Source organism: Leptonotus elevatus, chromosome 9, assembly GCF_054856555.1.
Source record: "Leptonotus elevatus isolate MCC_2025b chromosome 9, RoL_Lele_1.0, whole genome shotgun sequence".
NCBI classification, from domain to species: Eukaryota; Metazoa; Chordata; class Actinopteri; order Syngnathiformes; family Syngnathidae; genus Leptonotus; species Leptonotus elevatus.
In genome coordinates this window covers 13,247,827-13,271,567 of record NC_141247.1, presented here as the reverse complement: position 1 = coordinate 13,271,567, position 23,741 = coordinate 13,247,827, and the positions used below count along the sequence as shown (strand labels likewise).

Genomic DNA, 23,741 nt, shown 5'->3' with positions numbered 1-23,741 from the left:
TTAATGGCAATTTTCTATTCCTCTAATTTCTAGTTCCTAATCATAAACGGCCACAAGAGGGCGGCCGACCAGTATCGGCCACCGTCGCGAGTACCGATACCATAAAATAAGGCTGGTATCGGTACTCATCCATCCCTTCTTGAAAATCTCAAGTATCTCAAGTTATCACTACTGTATTTTAGAAACAATGTTGCATATAGAGACAGCACAGTAAAATATCACTCCAAAGCACAACAATCGTAAAAGGATTGTTAAAAAAGTTTGACAGTGTCAATCAAAAGTTAAAGTAAACAGCATCCGCTTTATAAACGCACATGTACATTTGATACAGCTCTTGAATTGGATATCAAATGTGCAAGTGCAAGTGGTGAATATTTCAAAAGACACTTCTTGCAGGGTACATGAATACATTTGTTTTTGGTGATGTTTTTGTACATACTTGTTTCCATAATCAATCTTGGAGATGACCTTCTGCTTGAGTTCCTTGAATTCATCAGTGGGCAGCGTTCCGGAGAGGAGCTGGGAACGCCACTCCATCAGCTCCCACATCAGCCTCTGCACCTGCTTCACACGCGTCTCCTTGTTGGCCTGCACAAATCAGCGCATGGCCCGCAACGCAACTTTTTTTACTCTCAGTCATACACCGTGTGTGTACGGGTGTTTATATTGCATATACCACGTAGAGCTGCTTCCATATGCTGCCCCATTCTCTCAGTGTCATGGTCACCTCTTTCACTAGAGGCATCTCTGCAAACAATACCACCTTGTCATCTCTGTGTGGGAGCACATTGAAGAATTATGACCAATATATTGGGTCTGTAGAAAATGAACCCTTTATTAAGCAAGTTACCATATTTGGTAACTTAAAGGGGAAATTGCAATAAAAAATAAATAAAAAAATTCTCCACATTTGTTTAAAGTTACTATATACTTTTATCAATTTGAAGTTTTTTGCTCTACAGTAATGATATGCATGTGTGTATGTAAGTATTGTATATAAATAAGCTTACACTGTACTATATATGAAATTGATACACAGTTGCTTAAAAATAAAAACAAATGGGCAAAAGTCTAGGACACCATTAGTTATGAACTTTTATGTTTCCTAAAAGTTTCGCACATCTCTTTATACTGCCAAAAATGTGATTAATTTGGTTTAAATAACACTATATAAGAGAATGCGGTCTAACGGTACATGCTGCTGCCTTCAGTGCAGAGCAAATCGATTCTCATCTGCAAATTAATACCAACCACTAACAGCAACAACTACTTTGCTTATTATACAAACTCCACTTACCCTCGATGCGCAACAATTACCTCCTTCAGGTGTACAAAACTGGCAGGAAACACACCCTGGAGAATGGAAAATGGGAAGGCGGTGATTAGTTTCAAAATGATTTTCTGTCATCACAGAACTAGAGCATAACATCGCTCACATATCAGTATATCATTATAGCGTTTAAAATGCAAGAGTCAGTCTATCACTTGTTACCTGATGGGCTTTGTTCCTTGCCAAGTAACCTTTGTACCAACCTAGAACAATACATACATACACAGGACATGATTTAAAATGGAAGTCAACCCCATTTATTTGTTTTTGACAATAATATGTTCTATGCAACCCCACTAGTGTTAATATGTTATTCTGTTTAATATTACGTTAATGGAATATGAGTTAAGCAGCAAAATCTAGCCGTTTTTATCCATCTCAGGGGGCGGCCATTTTGCCACTTGCTGTCGACTGAAGATCAGGTAACAACCAATCACAGCGCAGCTTCAGAAAACAGGTGAGCTGTGATTGGTTGTTGCCCGAGCCTTGAGCAACTGTGATGTCATCTTCAGTTGAATTTGAATTAATATCCCACAAATGTAATATTAATCCGAATGTCATGTTTAGATGAGTGAGGTCACGTATAACATATTATTGTCAAGAAATGTTTAAAGGTTGACTTTCACTTTAAATTTGGAATATGTCAGTATATCAATATATGATTCAAAGAAACCTTTTAGTAATGCATTAAGACTGTATACTACCATCGCAGATCTCCTGGATGTAGACTGCATCTCCGACCTCCAGAGAAAGTTGATTTTCTCCACTGCCAGCAAAGTTCCACTTGGCTGAAAAAACGACATTTGTAAAAACCCCATAGGATTACGCCAGCACAGCATCTTGCAGTGGGTGCACATGGGTGAACATCAAGCTCTTGCACAAATTGTAAAGTAGATTCTTGAGATTTAAAAAAATAAAAATAAAAAGTCAAAAGCTGAGCTCAAAGTATATGCGCATTCAACCTTGAGTTGATTGCGTGGGAAGATGAATGATGGAAAATGTTTTGAACAAAATGGGACACATAAAGCCATCTGTTGACCTTTGCACAAGTACTATCACAATTTTAAGATCACATTACAGTTCCCAATGGACGAGCCTTTAATGGATTTACACAGTCCTTAACTACTAGACATTCTCTTTACATATCAAACATGATGGTTTACAACATGCGGCTATTAAACTTCCTTCCTTCTTTGTCCACTTCCTGACATTTGCCTCCACAAGTACAACAGTCAGTACTGACTAAATAGCTCAGATGTCCCTGAATGACATGAATATCATTTATTACATTCTATATTATAAAACAAAAAGTCACCCATCCATCATCTGAAGCAGGTCAGTGAACCTCAGCTCGAGCATAAAAATGTCAGTCGTTTGCGACAGCATTTCCTCATCAACTCTGCTTAATGTTGACTTCATCATCAATTCATGCAATCGGCAGCAACATGATAATGAGTTGGATTGCTGTTACATTAAACATTTTTGATCATTCATCCAGACACTCGTTTGCACCTGCTCACATCCTGTTAAGCATTAACCAAGTTTTCCTTTTTTCTTTTAAACATACACATGATAGCAATAATCATGTCTGCAAGTGCACAAATGTATGAACGAATGTCCGCATAATCACTCACCTACGCCATATCGCTCAATGGTGGTTGCTGTCCAAGGAGCCATGTTTTCTTGTGTCACTTTGCTCACTAACAGGTTGTTTTGAGGTGCCTGTTCAATGTTTCACTTTTTTCTTTTTTCTTTTACCCAAACTGAAAGCAGTCAGCCCTCCTCCACTCTTTACCTCTTCCTCTTTTCTCTTCTCTTCCTGCCTTCGAACCCTCAAGAGGAAGTGGGTACAACAAGGTGGAGTCCTACCGAGCATTGCATTTGTGCTGGTTTTGCATTGGCAAAACTGTATGATAGATTCTGCAAAGATAGGACTCAGCGTCATGAAAAATGTAAGAGACCACAGGATGGCATTCATTTAACGATGATGCGATGTGATTTTGCACACATACAGACATGAATTTGGATGTCTTTCATTTTATGAGTGCTGTACACTTACCGCTTAGGTCATCATCAGTGAAGCTTAAAGAAGTGTTTCAAGTCTAAACTGACAACATTCTGAGACGCATGGCAGCCTCGGCTCACCCCGCTTTCTCCTCAGTTGCACTCTTTCTATCAGACAGGCCACTTTTACAGATGAGGACTTTGAAAGCGAGTGTGAGATATGCAGCATTGGTGTTTTCTCTTCTGCACTTGAACAGAATCATAATAACAGACCACAGAGATCATTTCAACTGGTGTAAGTACAATACGTCTCATAGAAAGACACCACAGGATTTCAACCTCCTGCTGACTGTGCCATTTTAGGCAGCTGAGCCCCTTAAAGGCACGCATACAACTCAGCTTGTCCAACATACAGTAGGTTAATTACTTCTTTTTTTTTTATCCCCTTTTCAATATTTTTTAATATCATTATCATGAATATTATTAGCATTGCCTTTAAAGGGGAAGATGTTATATGTGACCTCACTAGTTTAAACATGACATTCTGACTAATATTACATATGTGATATATGATTATGCAGCAAAATCCAGCCGTTTTTATCCATCTCAGGGGGCGGCCATTTTGACACTTGCTGTCAACTGAAGATGACATCAATGTTGCTCAGAGCTCAGGAAACAACCAATCACAGCGCAGCTTCAAGTGGCCGTCTTCTGATATTGATAAAAACGGCTGGATTTTGTTGCTTAACTCATATTCCACTAATTAATATTAACCAGAATACCGTATTTAAACTAATGGTGCTGCATATAACATATTATTGACAAGACTTTTTGGGGGTTGACTTCCCCTTTAAACAAAAATCACTGCTAGTTTTCTTTATTAAAATGATGTAACAAAAAAAAACTGCAGTGCTTCTTGGTGGTCTGAAACTGTCAATTTATTTGCATGAGATAAATCAATTTGATATGGAGTGCAATGAATCATGAACTTGGTCACAGAAAGACAAACTCTTAAGTCAAGGTACCACTGTATAAGTCCCAACATAAAAGTGTAAGAGCCTCTTCATTACCAAGAATCCCACACCTTTTTATAAAATGTCATTTATGCTTTATGGTAGTAGTAGCTCTTAATGTAGTGTAGACCAAACCATATTACTCATACATCTTGACAGAATTTCTACTTTGGGACAAAATACTGCCTCTTGTTTCATTTATATGCTTATATAAATATTTAACTAGTGGGTGGTTAAAGCAAAGACTTTGATGGCAAACGGCAGGCGGGTATCTTTCAACAACACTGACACTCGACTGAAAGTAGAATATAAGGGAAATCTGTTGTTATGGAAACAAAAATGATATATGTAACTTGTTAGGGCACAATGGATTAAATTGTGATGTTGATAATTACTCAGTGATATAACTATAGATAGAACGTTGCTCAGACAAAGGAAGAAGCCAGAGGTGGCAAAAGTGATGATGGCCATTAAAATACACAAAGGAGAAACTAGCACGAGCATAAAGTAACAACAATTTTTGGCATATTTTTTTAAACAGTCTTTGTAAAGCTGACAGTAGTTCATTAGTGAAATGATCTGTGGAAAAAGTCCAAGGAAAAACAACCATTCAAAAACAGAAGGTGTGTTTGACAAAGTGTCAATCATATGAGATGCACTCGATGGATTTGTTTTCTTGGGCTTCCTTGATGAAACTAAGGTGCAAGGGGCCCCAGGCTGCTGAAAGGATTCGGAACCAACACGGAATTTTCAAAACCAAAGCGGAATTTCTGCGTGACAGTTGAGTTTTTCACCTCTAGTGACTGAATCTAAATTCCAAAAAAACTACAACTTCAAACTGATAACTATGTTATAAACCCCGCGTGTCGGTGTGTGTGTTGCTTTAAAAGACGTGAGTGGCACAGCTGCCATTTCCGCCGTCACTGAGGCACCAAGCTGTTTAGAAGGAAGCGTGTCTGCCATCTGTCAACGGGATGCGTCTCTGCCGAAAGAATCAGATATTTTGAAGCACTATTTTGATCAATTTTATGTATTTTTATTCCTTTGTTATACTTTCTCTATCAGAATTCAAACCCCGTTCAAAAGTCACTCTTAGTTTTAATAATTCATTTATTTTCAGCAGGTTAAATGTCACATGTGTTTGCCTGAACTGTCCTACATAAGTAAAATCATTCTCAATGCACAAAGTATGAAAATAAGGTCACGAATACACATTGAATTTCTGTGTTAATCACTTTATTAATAATGAATGTACATTTTATGATTTAATTTGTGACCATGAAGCTCCTAGGAAGCATGGATTGGACAGGTCAGTTCAGAATTGAATTATTAAGGACTGCCAGCGCCTCAACGTTGTTGAAAGCGAGGGCTGCAGGTCATTGAGTCATTTTGCCAAGCAGAGAGGTTTGCATAGAAAATGTCAAGAGAAGTAATTTTGAAATATTGATTTTGCTTTTAGTTCAACTTGGTTTCATTTTCAGACTGTCAAGGAAGTCATGGCCAAAAAATATGAGGAGGAACGAGAAGGAATGCAAAAGGCAGAATTTGGCAGGCAGACCACGAACGCACCCGCCGGTTCAATTATTAAGGCCCAGAAATACCTGGCAGAGGCCAATATTCCAAGATCCCAGGATGCTGTAAAACATCGGGACAACCAAAATCCTGCATATTAGCCAAACGCGGCTTTAGGCTCTCAACACTTTCGCCCAATGACGACTACCATTTTTGACAGATGTTGCTTAACTTTAAAGAAGATCAATGAAGACAATTTGGTCAATTCAGTGGATGCTTTTGCAGGAACTGGTGGCTATGTACCACTCAACAAGCAGGCTGATAAGTTGAAAAAGTAAGACAGAAGCCCGATGACTCACTATTGGAATCACTGACGTCATCATAGTGCAGTGGTGATGTTCTTCAGAGGCTGACCTTAAAGCAACCCAACCACAAAAGGTGCGACTTTGTTGGTGCTTTACTGCCGCAAATGGTTGCAGAAGCGGAGAGTGGAGCAGTTATTGGAATCACTTGGCATGCAAATTACCGAGAGATAGAGAGGAGAGGAGCAATGGGAGGAGACAAAGAGAGAGAGTGTGGCGCTCCCTCGGTCTCTTTAGTTTCTTCCCCACACACGACGGACTCATTAGGTGTCCAAACACACTCACATACACACGCACACACGCACCTTCATACACACACACTACACACATCATGAGCATGCCTGTGGTTCGACTTGCTTCCCTCCAGGAGCCAATATGAGATGATGAGGTCTGTGCGGTGAGTTGATCGATCTCTACTTTCCTCCATATAATTACCTCAAGCAAACATTTTTTTTCTTAACTGTGTTGCTCGTTGCGTTGTTGTGACATCACTGTTTGTTGTATCTACTCCATATTTTCTGTACATTTGTGCTAATCAGCTTGTTTACTTTTGCTTCAAAACCACAACGTTATCTTGACTCAACTAAACCACCTTACTCGAAGTAAAATTTACATGCAAAAAGAAAAAAGAGAGTCCGATAGAGCAGGTGCGTGTTTGCTATGTGCATGTGTGTGGGAGTGACATACCAGCTGAGTCTGCTTTACCAGCTCATGCAGTTGAAAATAATTCATTATAAGCGTGTGGGATCAATAGCGATGTGAAGGGCGAAGCACTGACCTGTGAGGTGAGTCACTGTTGAACCTTATGTAAACGGGGCTCCGATATAAAATAAAATTGGACTCTGCATCATTAGAAAATCAGTCCAACAAATGTGCCACACAACAAATGAACTCCTTTGTATTTCTTGAACCCATGAGCTATAGGCAAGCTACTGTCCCTCCACGTTGAAAATGTATGTTTAAAATTAATTTATCACTAAATAATCCACAAAGTTGATTAATGAAATTTGGTCAAACGTCCATACAAGGTGACTGGGGTCAGGTTGTATTTTACAATTTAAAAAATTTGCAGAATTTCACAGGTTACTTCATGTTAAAGATTAGATAGCTCTTAATATGAAAATAAAAATGCACTGAGCTGTCACCAACGTCTTACAAATGCAATTATGCCATCTATTGGCAGAAAAATGACCTCAAAACAAATCAATATCACACTTTTTTTTACAGTACATCTTTTTAATTTTAACTCAAAAATAAATTACTGTATCAATAATTAAAATATATTTCTATTAGTTTAACTTTTTTTCCCCTTTTATGTTAACAAGAGTATGAAAAATATTTTATTGTACATTTTGAACAAATATATATATATATATATATTTGTGAATTAACTATTGAAGTCATGCAATTAATAACGATTAAAATTTGTAATTGCCTGACAACAATACAACAATATCAAAATATAAATAAATAAAATGATGACGATAAAAATAATAATCATCATCATCATCATCATCATCATCATCACTGATGCTGCTTGGGCCCTAAAAAATGTAACAAAGCTTGATAATGGCAGGAATTAAAAAGTGTTAACTTCTTTCTATTCCTTTTTTACGAACATGTGTATAGGTTATGGGTTTTTGTTTTATATGATTTTTAATATCTTTGAGTAGATTTTTTCCCTCTTGTTTTCTTTTTCTTATATATATATATATATATATATATATATATATATATATATATATATATATATATATGCGTGTGTGTTTGAAAAATAAAATGCATTAATTCATAGTCAGGCAGATATGTCTACGCATTTTCCCTATATATTGGTACATGGTTGGGAAGCAACTGCAGTTCACCATAATGTCATCTATCTTTAGCTCCACTGGGAAAATAAACTGTGTACATTACCGAAAACAGGACATGAAATGTATGTATGTGGGTCTGCTCACACTGGCATTGTATTCGCAATGTTGTTGTAACAAAGGTACGCTAAGGTTAGTGGCAACATAATGAGCTTGATCCCCTTGTGGGTGCCATTCATTAGCACCTATATATATTTCATGTGTCTCATCTCCCCTATGGTGCACTTGTCTGGAACTATGTCTTGTTCATTTTCATATTTCTAAGATGCAGACAGTCAGTGCTACACAGAAAGGAAGTTTTTCTCTAGAGGGCCGCACACATCAATAAAGTAGCACAGGAGACTTGTCCATACATGTTTAATAATAGAAAAGCCCACGGTAGAGAGCAGACCTCAGTGACAGAAGAAAAATGTGATAGATAAATACAGCATTCCCCCAAATATTATAATTCACATTAGCTGAGAAACTTACTTTTTGTGTCCTGTGTAATATAAAAGTACAATTTTATGTGGCATCTTTGTGACAAGGAATACTGTGGAGCCCTGAGATACAAGTACTTGACTTACAAACTTTTTGGGGTGCAAGCCATTGCCTGGCTGATTTTTCGTCTTGGAATATGAGCAAAAACTTGAGATAAAAGTGCACCTGACATCCCCACCGCTAGATGGCGACAGCAAACTTCACAACATCCAGACAACATAATGCCCATTGGTTTCCTTGCAGTGGAAGGATAATATCAGTTGGTGGCACTAATGTACTATTAAGATGATTTGCCAACTAACATTAGACACCACAGAAGAAGAAATGGGCGGGGAAACTACATCAGGTACAATCATGCCTTGCGCTCACATTTTACGTGATTGCAGATTACGTAGGGAGAAAAATGTATTACTAAACATCTAAACTTGTATCTCAAGGCACCATTGTATGTTAAAATAAGGGGAAGACCTTTATTTATTGTGTCTAGAAGAAAAAAATTCCTTCTCTCAGAATCAATATTTTAGAGATTTCTTGTGCGATTTTTAATAATAATAATAATAAATTTAATAAAGAAAGATTGTATACAGGCAAAAACTCGTGAAAATTTGTACATACATCAGGCCTGCCAAAAACATTTACGCTCCAGTGAGGAGCGGTTCAGATAATGGATGGATGGATGTTTATTGTGCGGTTTCTTCAAAATGGCTCAGCAGTGCCCCCGACAAATGGTTGAAAGTTTGAATGAAAGTTGAAAAGAGGCATGCACTCTAACTTACACGCAATCCATAATATTGACGGGGAAACAGAACGATACCTTTTGCTTTTGTGCTTGGCGTAATAAATGGTCATTAAAAGAATAAAAACAGTACATTCTGACTATAAGCATGTTTATTCTTGTGCTCCTCAAATTTTAGAGATGTGAGTGGATTCTATTTGTAATTTTAAAGCACTTGCATCCCTCCCACCCAATTGTGTGGCAGATGTGCTTAATGTGATGACATATACAGTAAATGAATGAAAAAAAAATGAATGGAAATTGAATAAAGCAAAATTTGACACCCTGCTGACATTTTCAAAGAAAGTATTAGACGAATACTTGCTGGTATAATGAAGTAATCCAACTAATTCCAATAAGTGCACACTGAAGCCCTTTACTTTACACATCAGACAATTTGCGTGATGATGTTTATTACTGATCAGTCAGAAGAGGAGAGGATATTCCAAAAAGGCACATCTGGCTGGTGTAAAAAAAATAATAAAATAAATAACAACGAAACGTTTCAAAAAAAGGTTGCAAATGAGCACTTGGTATATGGAGAATCTCAAAAATCAGACGCCGCATTGCAGCTGAGAGGTAAATAACATCCTCACTCGTCACCAAGTCACACCATGTCTGGTAAAGAGGCACATTTGCGAGTTCCTTTGTGGCTCCCTTTCATCTCCAAAAACCTAATGCCGCTCTTTCCCCCCAATCACTTACTGAGTGATGGGAAGTCGAAATGCTGCAAATTGGACCCTAACAGCTCATTTGCAGAGTGTTTGTGCTTATTGACAGGAGGCAGGGAAAGAAAGTTGTTTATTTGCGCATCCAAAAATTTCAAATCTGGATGTCGCACACACTCATGGACATTTAAAAGTAACAATAATGAATACAAGTGGTCCACATTTAACATCATTTTGAGGTCAAGAGCAACAGCATAAGCAATATCACATGGCAAAAGACAGCGGTTTTACATGTGGCTCATTTTACATTTGATTGTTTAATATTGATGGCCTCGAAGTGTTTTTCATACAAATATTTGCTGTAATTACACTAATCATGAAAATGTGGTCGTGTTTGGCCTTCAGATGAAATCTAAAGCAAAAATGCACTAACTTACTAACTTAATTTAAACTTTGGAATGTGGCTGTTCAACTGTTTAATGTTTAAATACTTATTCACAGCTTGATACTCAACAGCAAAACTCACAACAGTTGTTTGTTCCCCCACCCCACCCCCCTCCCTTCCACCCTCTCTGTTGTAACCTGCCAATGACACCGTGACACTAAGTTCAGTCTACTTCACTCTGAGAAAATCTTTATTTAAAGCCTCCCAATGGGGAAGATTTCAATCAATAGTTAGGCGTCGTCTTGGTCTCTTAATGTCAAAATGTGAACAGTATGAAAAGGCAACTGCTTGAATAAATCCAAGAGAACAGCCAATTATGAAAAAAAGAAAAAAAGAATAATAAAATAAAATAAAAATAGAGAAAAACGGAATTGGACAATTTATGTTCATCCTGAAATTACATCTGAAAGCAGAACATCTCAAACTTTTTGTGAATAATGTCTGACTTTATTACTGGCTTGCGGCATGTTCTGACTTATGTATCAATTTGTAAAACTTCCCTGTAAGAGTGTTTTTGCTCCCAAGCTCAAGGAAAACTAGTCTCACAGAATAATGTTAGCAGTAAGCAGTGTTTGTGCTATCCCAATTTGGTGTCTTTGTTTTAATTGATTAAAAAAAATAAAAATTATAGATACCTTTCATTCTGTTTTTTAAAATTGCGAAAAATGCATTGTTGTTGTTTCAAAGCTATATTTGAGGTGCAAAGTATGAGAAACCGATGTGTGCCCAAACCACAATGTTATTTTACTGTTTATTCAACATTATTAAATTAATGTCCACAACTGCATGAAAACACAATTATGACCACTCTGATCATTAAAAGGGTTTTGATACTGCTTTTGTTATGGATCTCATTAGGCTGTAACAATTTACTTCTTCTGAGGCCAGTTAAGGCTCAAATAGGAAGCGTAAATTCAGCTTTTTAACTACTCATTTACAGGAAGGGGAACAAAAGCTTCAAAATAGTAGGACGCTGTCAACACACTAACCTACTGAATTATATTCAGTGATTGATTAAATGCAGCAAAGGGAACTACAGTGGTTAGAATACCTGCCACACAGTTGTCAGGTTTGGAGTTCCAATCTCAGCTCAGGGCACATGTTTACAGTTTGTATATTTGTTTGTGCTGAGATGAGCCATGAAACCAACACGTGTTCTTTACTTTCTTTGCTCACTGAACAATATATTAAGCTTGACCAAATTTAGGCACATTATTGTTGTACGATGTGATGAGGTTTGTCATTTAGGTTTATTTACAACTAATCATGAACCGATATTAAATTCTGATGGTATGATATCCATGAACAAAAATATTGTGGTATCATGGTATTGAAATTACAGCTTTATTATTAATAAAACTTTTTTTTAATATTCGGGTAAATAAAAATAACAAAAATAACCAACAAGTCCAACAATACTCTTTATTTTTAAACAAATGTAGAGCATTTGGCACATTGAGAAATGTGTACTTTATGTGATTAAGCAAAATAATAACTGTTAATAATTTATTTTAATATTAAGCAAGTCACAATGGCACTGTGAGCTATTTTCAGGACAGACCCTTGGGCTACTCACTTTGTCCAAGGGGCAACTAGTACATGCTGGCACCATGTTTTGTTTTATTTTGTTTTTATGTGTACTGTTTTTTAAGGGGAGAGGGCAATGCACATAAAAAAAGCATCCAAGTAAGTAACTAACACACAGACTGTAACTCCATCCCGCCTCCCCATGCCTAACTGCTCACCCCTTTTGTCTATGCCCGCTGAGAAAGAAAAAAAATGAATTGAAGGCACTTAACTTCAAAAAGGCGGTTGTTTACTCAGCTCTGCAAGAAGTCAATCATTTTGCTCTGCTTAGAAGTCCACTCAAAAAAAAAAAGAGCTCATTACCGCCAGTATTAACGCTTATTGAAACCTTAACTTCTTAAAACCACGGTAAACCATCAAATCGTCCCATGCCTATTTACAACACACGTTGACAACTAAGAACAGATTCACATGCAAGCTTCTGTGTTTGTAGCAAATACCCATCCATGGAAAGGTCAGAACGGATTATTAAAAAAGTGAAAAGGAAAAAAAAATGCAATAGCAACTCTGTCACTGAAATATTTGGTAGTCCTCATAAAAGTAAAACAATGTGTGATATATTTAAGAAGTTCAGGGAAAGAGCATTCCAGAATTTCACTTCTTTCGCAGAGAAAGTAGTCTCAGCAAATTTTGTTTTGCAATGTGAAATGACAGTTTTCGTTTGATGCAGCTCTGGTGGATCGAGATAGTGCATAAAGGGTGGATAAGCAAGTTTATTGAAGGATTTAAACACTAATTTTACATTGTGGCAAATAATTAATCACAATTACTAAAAACCTGGTTGACGATATGGCAATAACAGTGTATTTTTTTCTTTATCTTAAATACTTGCAAACAGTTTCTTATTATCCTTTATATATTAGCCTTAATGGTTTGAAAGCTCTTCTTTTTTTTTCAATTCAGAGAACAATCCCCAGATACATCACCTTTGCCACCTGTTCAATATATCTTTCCTTCCTATCCTTTGATTCTTTTCATTTGCTCTAAGTGGAGGTTTGTGCGCCACTCTGCTCCACTTTGGCTATAAAATGCAAATGAATATGCACACAACATTGAAATTACCATACCAAAACGAAGTAAACATCTTTGATGTCAAATGCGCAGCTGTGTGAAAATAGGACTCACGTGACTGTTTTGTCTCTTTTTGTCCACTAGATGGTAGTAAAGCCATGGAAGACAGCGTGTTTGAAGCCATTCACTGAATTCAACACTCGTGCGGAGCTTTGCCTTGAAGACCACAACATGAGAGTACGGATTCAGGCTCCACAGTCACTCATTAAGAGTACAGACTGACATGGAGTCGTTGAGATGATGAAGTTAGACTCCTTTATGTATTGGTTAATTGTTGAAGGGTAAAAAAAAAAGAAAAAAAAGTCATGACGTCACAAGGTTGAATCTAGTGAGGGCCATGTTGTCAAAAATAGCAGTGGGTCTCATCCTGACCCTGCTAATCCTTCTGACCATCAGCGGCAACGTGCTGGTGTGCCTGGCGGTGTGCGCCTCGCGACGCCTGCGCTGTCTCACCAACTGCTTTATCGTGTCACTGGCGGTGACCGACCTTCTGCTCGGCCTCGCCGTCCTCCCCTTCTCGGCCCACCTGCAACTCACCGACGACTGGCCCTTGGGTCCCGTCTTCTGCAACTTCTACATCTCCATGGACGTCATGCTATGCACCGCCTCCATCCTCACCCTGCTGGCCATAAGTATGGACCGCTACTTGGCCGTGACAATGCCGCTCCGATACAGCTCCCTGGTGCTACCTTGGAGAGTATTCGTTGCCATGGCGAGCGTCTGGACCGTGTCGGTGGCCGTTTCTTTCTTGCCCATCTACATGGGCTGGAACACCGTCAACGGGACGGTGCAAAACTACGGCCATTGGGCTCCTGAGAGGACGTGTCGCTTTGAGCTAAACAGGCCTTACGTTCTGACCGACTCGCTTCTCACCTTCTACCTGCCTCTGCTGGTCATGTGCTGGACATACCTCAGAATACTTCGCATCGCACGGGCACAGATCAAGCGCATCATCAGCACTCGGCCCACGTGCGTCACCAGCTACAGCGGCCGGAGCCAACAGTCGGTTATCACCACTGTGGTCTCTGGTGTCCCGCCATCGGCCCTGCGGGAGCACAAGGCCACGATGACGCTCGCGGCGGTGATAGGAGCCTTTGTTGTGTGCTGGCTGCCTTATTTCATTCTGTTCACAGCGCTGGGACTACAGGAGAATACCGACCCCAACAAAGTGCCCGAATTTTCCATCGTGCTGTGGCTGGGTTACGCCAACTCGGCCCTCAATCCAATCCTTTATGGAGCCCTCAACAGGGACTTCAGGTCCGCCTACACGCACCTACTGAGATGTCGATGGCCGACATACAGTGGGTGGAGGAGCCGACATTCTTCTGCCACCGTAACAATAGCAGGTACAGCCGCGGTGTTATGTGGAAGGTTATTTATGAAAGGCATTTCTATTAATAATGAGAAATCAATTATGCGTGCGGTTGCAGTAGACTGAGAACATTCGGTCCTACTGCAAGAACATGTACCTTTATTAATGTTCATCTTACCTACATGAAGCTATTCAAAACTTTGTAGATATGAAATACAGGAAGTTGCCCTCATCCAGTGCTAACGAAAAAAGGCAACTTTGGTCATCTTGTCCTGCAGCTAGCCATATTGTGGCGGAATAGTTGTATTTTGGCACTTCTGTTTCCCGTCACTTCCCGTAGTTGAGAGACCCGCCCTTCGCCGAGTGCTTCCGCATGTTCAGCGAATGATTTGACGCGAAAAATGCACGGAATGAGAGGGACCGTCATTGTGTACTCGCTGAAAAGTGGGCGTTAACGACGGTAAGCAACGACAGACTGAAGTGCGGGGCTCATGGGCGATTGCACATGTCAAGGATTTTTTTTTTTTTTAGTTTGGGGGGGCTCTGGTATTGTTCAGGGGGCCGGGCCAAATGTGAAGGTGGGCCGGGTCCGGCTCGCGGGCTGTAGTTTTTTGTGTAATTTTTTACCACTTTTATCCTAACAAGAGTAGGAAAACTTAGAAAAAAATGATTTTACTGTAAAAAAAAAAAATCACATTTATGTTAACAAGAGTATGAAACTTAGAAACAAATATTTGTATTGTACATTTAGAACAGATATAACATTTGTAATTTATCGTGAGTTAACTATTGAAGTCATCCGATTAAAAAAATGCATCGCTTGACACCGTAAACAGCTGCCTTTAATTCTGCTGTTCTCTCCTGTGGTCTGTGCTTGTATGCAGATTAATTTAGTTTGTTGCACCCTTTGGTGGAAGGCAGCCAAAACCCTGGCTTTGGCCTATAGCTTTTATTTTCCTTTCCACAATAAAATATTAATTGCCAATCCTTCTCCACCTTTGTTTGATGTTCGTCCATCTTAGGTAGGGAACCGCTGATGGAGGTGACGCTGCTGTGTGGACACGCACCTGCCAGCTGCAGGGCAGGGCAAACGGGTCAGAACTTCATACTACAAGAGACAAATAGCAGGACTGACACGGCCATGACCCAATTTGCAAATGGCGCAACTGGGACAGATGTCAATGGCAATTAAAAGGTAAACTATTGTCTCCACAGACCATAGTTGCTAGTCAACACCTCACACTGCGCTATTTGTTTTTATATTCAAATCAAAGACTGTCAATCAAAAAAATACATTCTATCACCTTTCAATGTTGTCAGAAGTCTTTGTTGCTGGGGAAGTTACCAAAAGGAAGCTGCTATTGTAACACTACTGAACTGCACCCATCTGATGTACAGTAAGCATACATACATACGGATGTTTGCTCAGTACAGCTAGAGATACTTTGCCTACTTTCATATCCTGCTCTCTAAAAAAAAAAATGTATGGAACAGGCTGACCATGTGATGTGTATGTTAGTTTTAAAGCAATAAAATGTACACCTGATTTTCACTGTCTCACGTTGGTGTCTGTCTTCCTGCTAGCACACACCGTAGGCTTAATGTAAGAATACAAATGAAGACCTCTGCAGCTTCACCTCTCGTCATGCACAAGAAGCATCAATGTACAATCAATCCCGTCTGCATTGGACAAGCAGTGCCGCTACAAAATGGGAATCTATCGGCACAAAGAGTCTTCCTGGAACAACCCTGGAGGAATTAATAGTTCGCCAACGTGCTGGCCATGAAGCACAAGTAGTAGGCCTACATCTGGTGGTTTAAGACAAGTGCACCCTCCTGTGGTAGCATCAAGTATCACAAGCTGGATATGGACTGTTCAGACTAGAGTGAATGAAATCAATGCATTGCTACAAGAAAGACCGCAACATCTCTTGATGTACAGTCTCAAGTCTTTGTGGCATGGAATGTACTGTAAATGCATGTTTACAGGAAAGGTATGCTTGTTTCAAATGACTGACTTTGTTTAGCGAGAATTTAGTGTGTAAGTGCACTTCATATATTAACAGCTTAGATCCATGATAAAGTGCTTTCCAAACCACATATTTCCACATACATTGTTATGTTAAAGTCTAAAAAAAAGAACAACATACTTTTAGATATTAGCGTAAATGCTTAAAAATGTAATATGACAAAGACAAGTATTTATAATGTGCTGTCTTACTTCAAATGTAACTGAGGTGCTCCATTTGTCTTGTCTTTGTATGTTTGTACAAACGTTTGACTGGAGTTCAAATCTGTGTTGAATTGAATTAATGGAGAAGAATTTGAAAAGTATACAGGTCCTCCTACAGCTGGCTGCGGGTCAAACAAAGCAGTCAGACGAGAGGAGCCATGGCGAGAGACGTGAACAACCTGATGTGAACCAAAAGTTCTCTGCGGGAAAAGGATAACGTTCTCGAAGCAAAACCACAACGTTGTGGGCAGATGATGAGCAATAACTGTTTTCTTGTACTGATGCCTTTGGGTGTCCAATATTGTTTTCGCTAGACCAGATGTTTCCCACAGTCACACTGGATTTCCATTTATAGTCCACCTCTCTCACCCAGTATCTTCTCCCCTGTTCACCCACAGCAGCAAGTCAGTCTTTTAACAATTACAGAGGTCATTGTGCTCTTGGGGACAGTAAGTAGAGAAGAAAAACATTTGTGTTGTCTTACCAAACAATCCCCTCTGCGCTCTTCTTGGAGATCCTCTGAGCTTAGTGTGGGGTTTGTTTCATAGAATTTAACGGGGTGGGAGTGGATTCCAGCCAAAATTTTAAATAACTGAGTATGTGGGATAAGTTCTTTTTTTTAAGAATAAATGTGCAACTATTTCAGAGTTTGTGTTATTATTAAGGGATTAAAAAAAAGGAGGGGGGTTAACGTTCTTAACGTGTTGTATAGCTTTTCTCCTGTGCTACATTTAACATGGGGGACGTCAACCCCAAAATGTTCTTTACAATAATATTTTGAATATGCCTCCACTAGTATACACCCGGCGTTCTGATTAATATTGTGTTTGTGAAATATGGGTAGCAAAATCCACCCGTTTGTATCCATCTCAGGGGGGTGACCCTTTTGACACTTGATGTTGACTTAAAATGACATCACAGTTGCTCAGGGCTCAAGTAATAAATACAACCAATGACGAGTCAACTATTTTCTGAAGCTGAGCCGTGATTGGTCGCTACCTGAGCAACTGTGATGTCATTTTAAATTGACAGCAAGTGGCAAAATGGCCGATCCCTGAGATGGATACAAATTGGTGGATTTTGCATCTTAACTCAGATTGCACAAATGCAATATTAATCATAATACCGTGTTTACGCTAGTGGGGATGCATAGAACATACTATAAGAAAAAAATTGGGGTTGACGTCTCATTTTGAAAAGTTGGCTATAATCTTTAAAAAAAAAAAATTTGCAGCACATCCTCCTCCAGGCTGATTAATCTCTTTAAATTGCTTCTTCATTTATCACCAAAATTGTAAAAATACTTTTCACATCTATCAGTTTCATGATTTTTACTGCTCACCCCTCCAAGACTCAATTCAGTTCACATCCAGATTTACTCATTAAACTGCTCAAATTAAAACCTCTCTCTATCTACAGTTAGACTTTAAATCACATTTACCAGGGAATGCAAAATCGTGTTTTACAGGAGTCAGGAGAAGGTGTCATTTGCAGCTATAGCTGGGACAATTAAACGCTGATCAACATTTTACAATCTATTGTTTTAACAATATTTACATAAAAGCACAGACGTTCTTCTCGAATACAAAACGGTGTCCACAACAAGAGCTGTTGCATTTGATTGCAATGGTGTACCTAATCAAGTGGCAAGCAAGGACAAGATATTTTACAACGACAATAAAAAAGTAACCACTACAAATGCAGCCCCGTAAGTGCCTTGAAAAGGGTTTATGTGGGGAAAATGGCAAACACTCAGCAGAAATCGCCTCATACGCTTTTTTCACGTCTTAAAAACCTGAGCGCTTGACATGTTCAGAAAGTCTCACGAATTCTTCAATGGACAGCAATTATATTTTATTTATGATGCTTTCATCTTTAAGAGTGTCTGTATGTCCGCTGCCGTTCGTCACGATTAGCTCTGGTGGTCACTCGCGACACACTCTGTCTCGTTTGGAACAATTTGGAACGATGGCCATAGTGACTGCTCACACTACATAAAAAACATTCATCATTGCTTCTTAGACAAAACAGTTATGTGAGGGAGGGTGTTGAAAAAAAAAAGCCTTGCAGTCACAAACACACACTCATATATAAGTATCTCTATAAAAGCTATCAATCATAAATATTGTCATTATTCAACCGTGTCATCGACAGGCCCTCCTCCTTTTCCTTCTTTCTCCCTTTGCACACACACGCACGCACGCACACACACACACACACACAGGAAGAGCATCATGAATCATAAATCTTATGAATGTCATCTAAACACTTCTCAGAGCTATGAGGAATGGAGATGATTGATCGATGTGGTCGAGGGGGGGCGAAAGCGAAGAAGACGGACAGAAGGTTGGAAGCAGCGACGCGGGGGTCACTAGCTGCAGTTCAGGGGTCAAACGGATTTGGCGGAGGCACAATATGGCCGACGAGGAAGGAGAGATGTGCAAGGGAGGGGGGGGGGGGGGGGGGGCTGAGGACAGGAGTAAATGGATGCAGGAGGAGGGAGCGAGAAGAGGAGGAGGTTGGGGGATGTTGCCTCAGTGAGGCTGAAGCCATAACTCATCTTTTATTAAAAATAATGAAAAAAACTTAATGAGTTAATATCTGGAGAAAGAGACAGTGAGGCGGCATCGGAGGAAGGGACAGTGAATGGAAGGAAGGAAGGAAAGAGAAGTGATCAGACAGAAAACCCAACCGGGTCAGTGTTTAGTCATTTATCCCACTTTTTCCAAAGTTCATATAAAAGCCATTAAGGCAGGCGAGGGGCCAGTCATTGTTGTCCCTTTTCTTTCTGACTACCTAAATCCCCCTGCCTGCTTGGTAATTAAAGGCACTTAACAACCAATTAACCATGATGAGCTAAATTAGCAGGTTACACTCTCCATTGACGAGTGCATTACGAGTGTACATTGAAACAGCTCGGGAGAAACCTCAGCGGCCCGCGTTTGCGAGTCAACAAATGACGGATTAATTACTATTAAAGCATGCGCATGCTAATGAGCAGAGAAACAATTAGAGGGGCTGTTAGCATATGAGAGCAGCTGAAGCGTGGATGGGAAGCGAAGGGAGGGAGTGAAAGGGAGAAATCTTCATTGGGAAGCAATACTGATTAAATGGATGGAGAGAAGCACTCTTCACCCAATATCCATGAACTTATTAAATACATGACATCACAATTTGTCTTTTCTAGCACGCAGCTATACATCCGCCATCTATTCTTTGCCACGGAAAACTCTTTCTTCTTTTTTTCTTTTCCAGCTTCTCTCCAACTCTTCCCTCCTTCCTGCTTGGGGGACACAGTCCTGTGAAGGAATTTAATATGCAACTTTTATATGAGAAACCAATCGCATACGTCCGGGTCTATTGGGCTGGCAATCTATCGGCCCGGACGGCTAATGTAATAGAGGGAGCCGGGGCTATTTATCACACGGGGAGCTATGGTTCCTTCTCTCTCTCCCGCTCTGTCTTTATTCAAGCCCAGATTCCATGGCTGCCACTAAATCAGGCCAACTATGAGCTATGGCTGCCCAGAGGGTATCTCCTCTTTTATAGAGGGATTTGGATTGTGTATCTTCTGGTTCCTCGGTGGTCGTTGACGCCTCTTACGGAAGCCATAAACACTCAAACAAAAGGGAAGGAGTTGCGTGTCCCTCTGTCCCCTCTGTGTGGACATGGAGACGGGGGAGATGGAGGCGTAATGAAGCTGATGACGAATTTATTAATAGTGCAACGATGCGGCAACGGGCTCTCTTCAGTTACATGGGTAGACTTCTGCGTCCAAGCTTTTATGTTCATGTGAAACTATCACTTGTAATAGCACAGGAACAAACCCATGCTACATCATTAGCATTTCATCAGCCTAATTGCTTACATAACAACCCAAAAATTATCTTTACAATAATATGTTCTATGTCGAAACATGCCATTGTGATTAATATTGTGTTTGTGGAATATGAGTTAAGCAGCAAAAGTCCACCCGCTTTGAGCTGGCGGACATTGTGTCACTTGCTGTTGGCTGAAAATGGCATCACAGTTGCTAAGGGCTCAGGTGACAACCAATTACGGCTCAGCTTGCGAACGTCACATGACCACGCAGAGAACGGGTAAACACTTCACAGATTCTTGGAGGTGGGGAGGGTGACGTCATGTTCGTAACATGTAGTGTTGTAGCTAGCGTGTGACGCAACTAAGATGGAAACTGAAAAAACTAAACAAGAGGAGGCCGGCTTCGAACACAGACCAAAGTCCAGCTCAGACTCCAAGGAAACTGAAAAAAACAAAAGGTATATTCAAGCCGCACATTCACACACACGCACACCATGCTCGAGCTTGACACAGAGGCTGCAGTTACGCTTTAGGCCAGAGGTAGCAGTCATGAGTAAAATTGTGACAAACTCCATAATGCACCTTTAAAGGTAGTCAACATATTACCCTGACATTAGATTGCTTCTTTATAGCAAATTTGGTATCAACAGTGGAACCTCCAAAGTTGAGCAAACTGCAACAATACATATTGATTCTTATTTTATCAGTGCCTTAATTCAAGATATCGGTAGTCGCAGCGGCGGCAGCCGATAACAGTATCAACTAACCTCTTGTTGCTGTTTTACAATCACAAACTACAAATTAGAAATAAGAGAATAGAAAAATGTCATTCAATTCATGCAATTGTAAGGAGAAATAATATTGGGTTGTATAAGTCTTTCTTTTAAATTATCTGTCATTGTTTTGGGGGGAAATTGTATATATCAAAAGTACTAGTGGTATCGGTACATGGTATTGGTATCGGTATCGGTGGCACTCAAGGGTTAAGTACTTGTACTGGTATCAGTCTTATCAAACATCTGTAATTAAAACAAATGCCCAAGACTTTGTACTCTATTGTGATGAGTTGTGAACTTGAATTCTTGCCAAATTTGCTGTAGTCGTTGTTCAAACTCTGAAGCTAAATTTAGGAAATGTTTGCAGGTATGCTTGCTGGACAGCCCAGAAACGTGTAAAATATGATTTCATTCATCGAATGTAAATTTTCTGTCAAATAATGTCGCAAACAAAGCGTTGGTGTGTGTGCGTTTTTTTGTCGGTGTGTGTGGCAGGGTGGTATAATGCTGCCCACCTGCAGCAATTAACATGCAACCAAATTCATTTAAACAAATTAGCCACATTACTGGCCGCTGTGTACTCGCTGATGGCAATTAATAAGAAATTAGCCACAATCAGCCCGATATTAACATCTCACAGAGGGGCCGCGGCTGGAAATTAATAAGCGGAGATTCATCTCTCTTACCGTCTTTCTGGCTCCTCGTCCTCCTCCCACAAACACACACACCTATATTGGTCATCACACACCTCAAAGACACACTTTTTTTTTTCTTCCTATGAAGCATCTCATGATTTGCAATCTGCTCATGTCAGCTAGCCAGCTTCCTCTTTACCAAGGTGTGAAATCCCCCTGATAGACATATGTGCGTGCCTGTGTGTGTGTCTGGTATATATACACACATAGACCAATAGAGATATACCATAGATTGTATATTTAAACAGCGCGGCCTACAGCAAGCATAAAAGGTGCCAAAGAAATTAAGAGAGGGGGCATCAGTGGAGACAAGGCCAGACTCTGGGGGTCCTCACACCAATCAACAAAGTTCACTAAGAATCAATTAACACCAGTGGGAGGGGGCAGAGGGTACGGCAGCACACACACCAAGACATACACAGAGTCCGCACGCACGTTGCCCTCACACATGGCACTGTCTGAGGAGATATCCGTCACATCACACGTTGGACTATATGCCAGCCAGCCAGCCAGTGTGTGTGCGTGTGTGTGTGTGTGTGTGTGTGTGTGTGTGTGTCCATCCCAGAGTGCCCCGGACTCTCATGGTGTAAGGTTGGGGAACAGATTGGGGGTCAGCAGGGGGTCAGACCAGGGTCACCCCCGTCTGAGTCGTGTGTGTGTTTCTGACCACTGCCCCCTCGGCTGGCCTGCAGGCAGACGTGAATAAGACGGATGGAGCCAATTCAAAACATAAATTCACTAAAACCACCGAGAGTAAAAACATCCACTAAATGATGAAGCGTCTCACATTTCATATTCCACTCACTTCATGAAAACAATTCATCATGTTTTGCTTACTCAAAATGACCAGAAATAAGTTGCCTCTCATATGTCAATGTGAAAAGTTTTGAGAGAGACCTAAATAAAGTGATCACAGGGCATCTTCCAAATTCAAACATTCCACTGTGAAACTAAACCACACCCCCTTCCTCTTCCTCTCTGTCATCTCCATCTGTTCCCCCGTTACACTCGTCCCGTCCACTGCGCCCCCTCCTCGCCATCCATCCTCTTTTCCCCTCGTTTCCTCCGCTCCTCTCCGGCCTTCCTACCCTGGGGGAGGTAAGGCGATCTCCCCACGCCGGTGTAAGTGACTGGTATTAGTCTGCTTCTCTGTCTGTCTGTTTGATCCCACCACTAATGACTCCACTGGGAGGGAGCACTGATAATGGGAAATCAATATAGAGGAGAGCGCTCAGGAGTGGCCTCACTTAGCTCTCGCTCTTTCACGCCTCACAGCAAAGTGCCTCCGTATGTGTGTGCGTGTGTGTGTGTGTGCGCACTCTCATGCTTTTCCATTGCGCTATTAACATTTTTTTTTCACTTTTGTCTTCTTTAGACAGTACAACTAAAAACCAACATCAAAACAGGAGCTCGTTTGATAACGTAAACAAGTACAATAAAAACTCAAATGAAAATGCGTGCTCTTTTTCAATCATCTATTACCTATAAAAACTAAAGTTTTAGTTAGTGGAGTACAAAAAAATATGTAAATGAACAAAAATAAACAAATCAAATGAAGTGCCTTCAGAAATTATGTACGAATGCTAAGAGATGCCACCCAGGTATGCCATCTAGGGGCAATGAGACCATCTGATTGGATGTTGAGTAAATGCTTTCATGCCATCATTCTCATTGCATTTTCACTCTCTTCAGAATTAACATTGTAAACGTCAGCAACATCATTTTAACTAATCTGGATAAGATAACTGCAATATATGGAAATGTGGAGCAAACATTTTTAATTGGCAA

General features: G+C 40.0%; 2 protein-coding genes across 3 annotated transcripts in view; one reads left to right on the top strand and one right to left on the bottom strand.

The window, feature by feature from the left end:
- dock2 (dedicator of cytokinesis 2) overlaps window positions 1-3,109 on the bottom strand; it is a 106,484-nt gene extending 103,375 nt beyond the window's left edge. The window contains exons 1-6 of the mRNA XM_086084226.1: window positions 2,965-3,109; window positions 2,035-2,118; window positions 1,493-1,533; window positions 1,298-1,353; window positions 677-773; window positions 440-588 (exon numbers count right to left, since the gene is read on the bottom strand). Coding sequence (XP_085940352.1) covers window positions 440-588; window positions 677-773; window positions 1,298-1,353; window positions 1,493-1,533; window positions 2,035-2,118; window positions 2,965-3,007 — 470 coding nt within the window. The 5' untranslated portion in view covers window positions 3,008-3,109. The remainder of the gene's footprint in view (window positions 1-439; window positions 589-676; window positions 774-1,297; window positions 1,354-1,492; window positions 1,534-2,034; window positions 2,119-2,964) is intronic.
- Window positions 3,110-6,313: 3,204 nt separating this feature from the next.
- Window positions 6,314-17,232, top strand: hrh2a (histamine receptor H2a). Of its 2 annotated transcripts, XM_086085100.1 has the most exons (4): window positions 6,314-6,618; window positions 13,200-14,461; window positions 15,450-15,622; window positions 16,012-17,232. In XM_086085100.1, exons 2-3 carry the CDS (start codon window positions 13,453-13,455, stop codon window positions 15,617-15,619), a joined length of 1,179 nt encoding a protein of 392 aa, XP_085941226.1. In that variant the 5' UTR covers window positions 6,314-6,618; window positions 13,200-13,452; the 3' UTR covers window positions 15,620-15,622; window positions 16,012-17,232. The 2 variants fall into 2 exon arrangements, with proteins under 2 accessions (XP_085941226.1, XP_085941225.1); XM_086085099.1 differs by lacking the exon at window positions 16,012-17,232 and having other exon boundaries at window positions 15,450-15,973.
- Window positions 17,233-23,741: the final 6,509 nt, after the last annotated feature.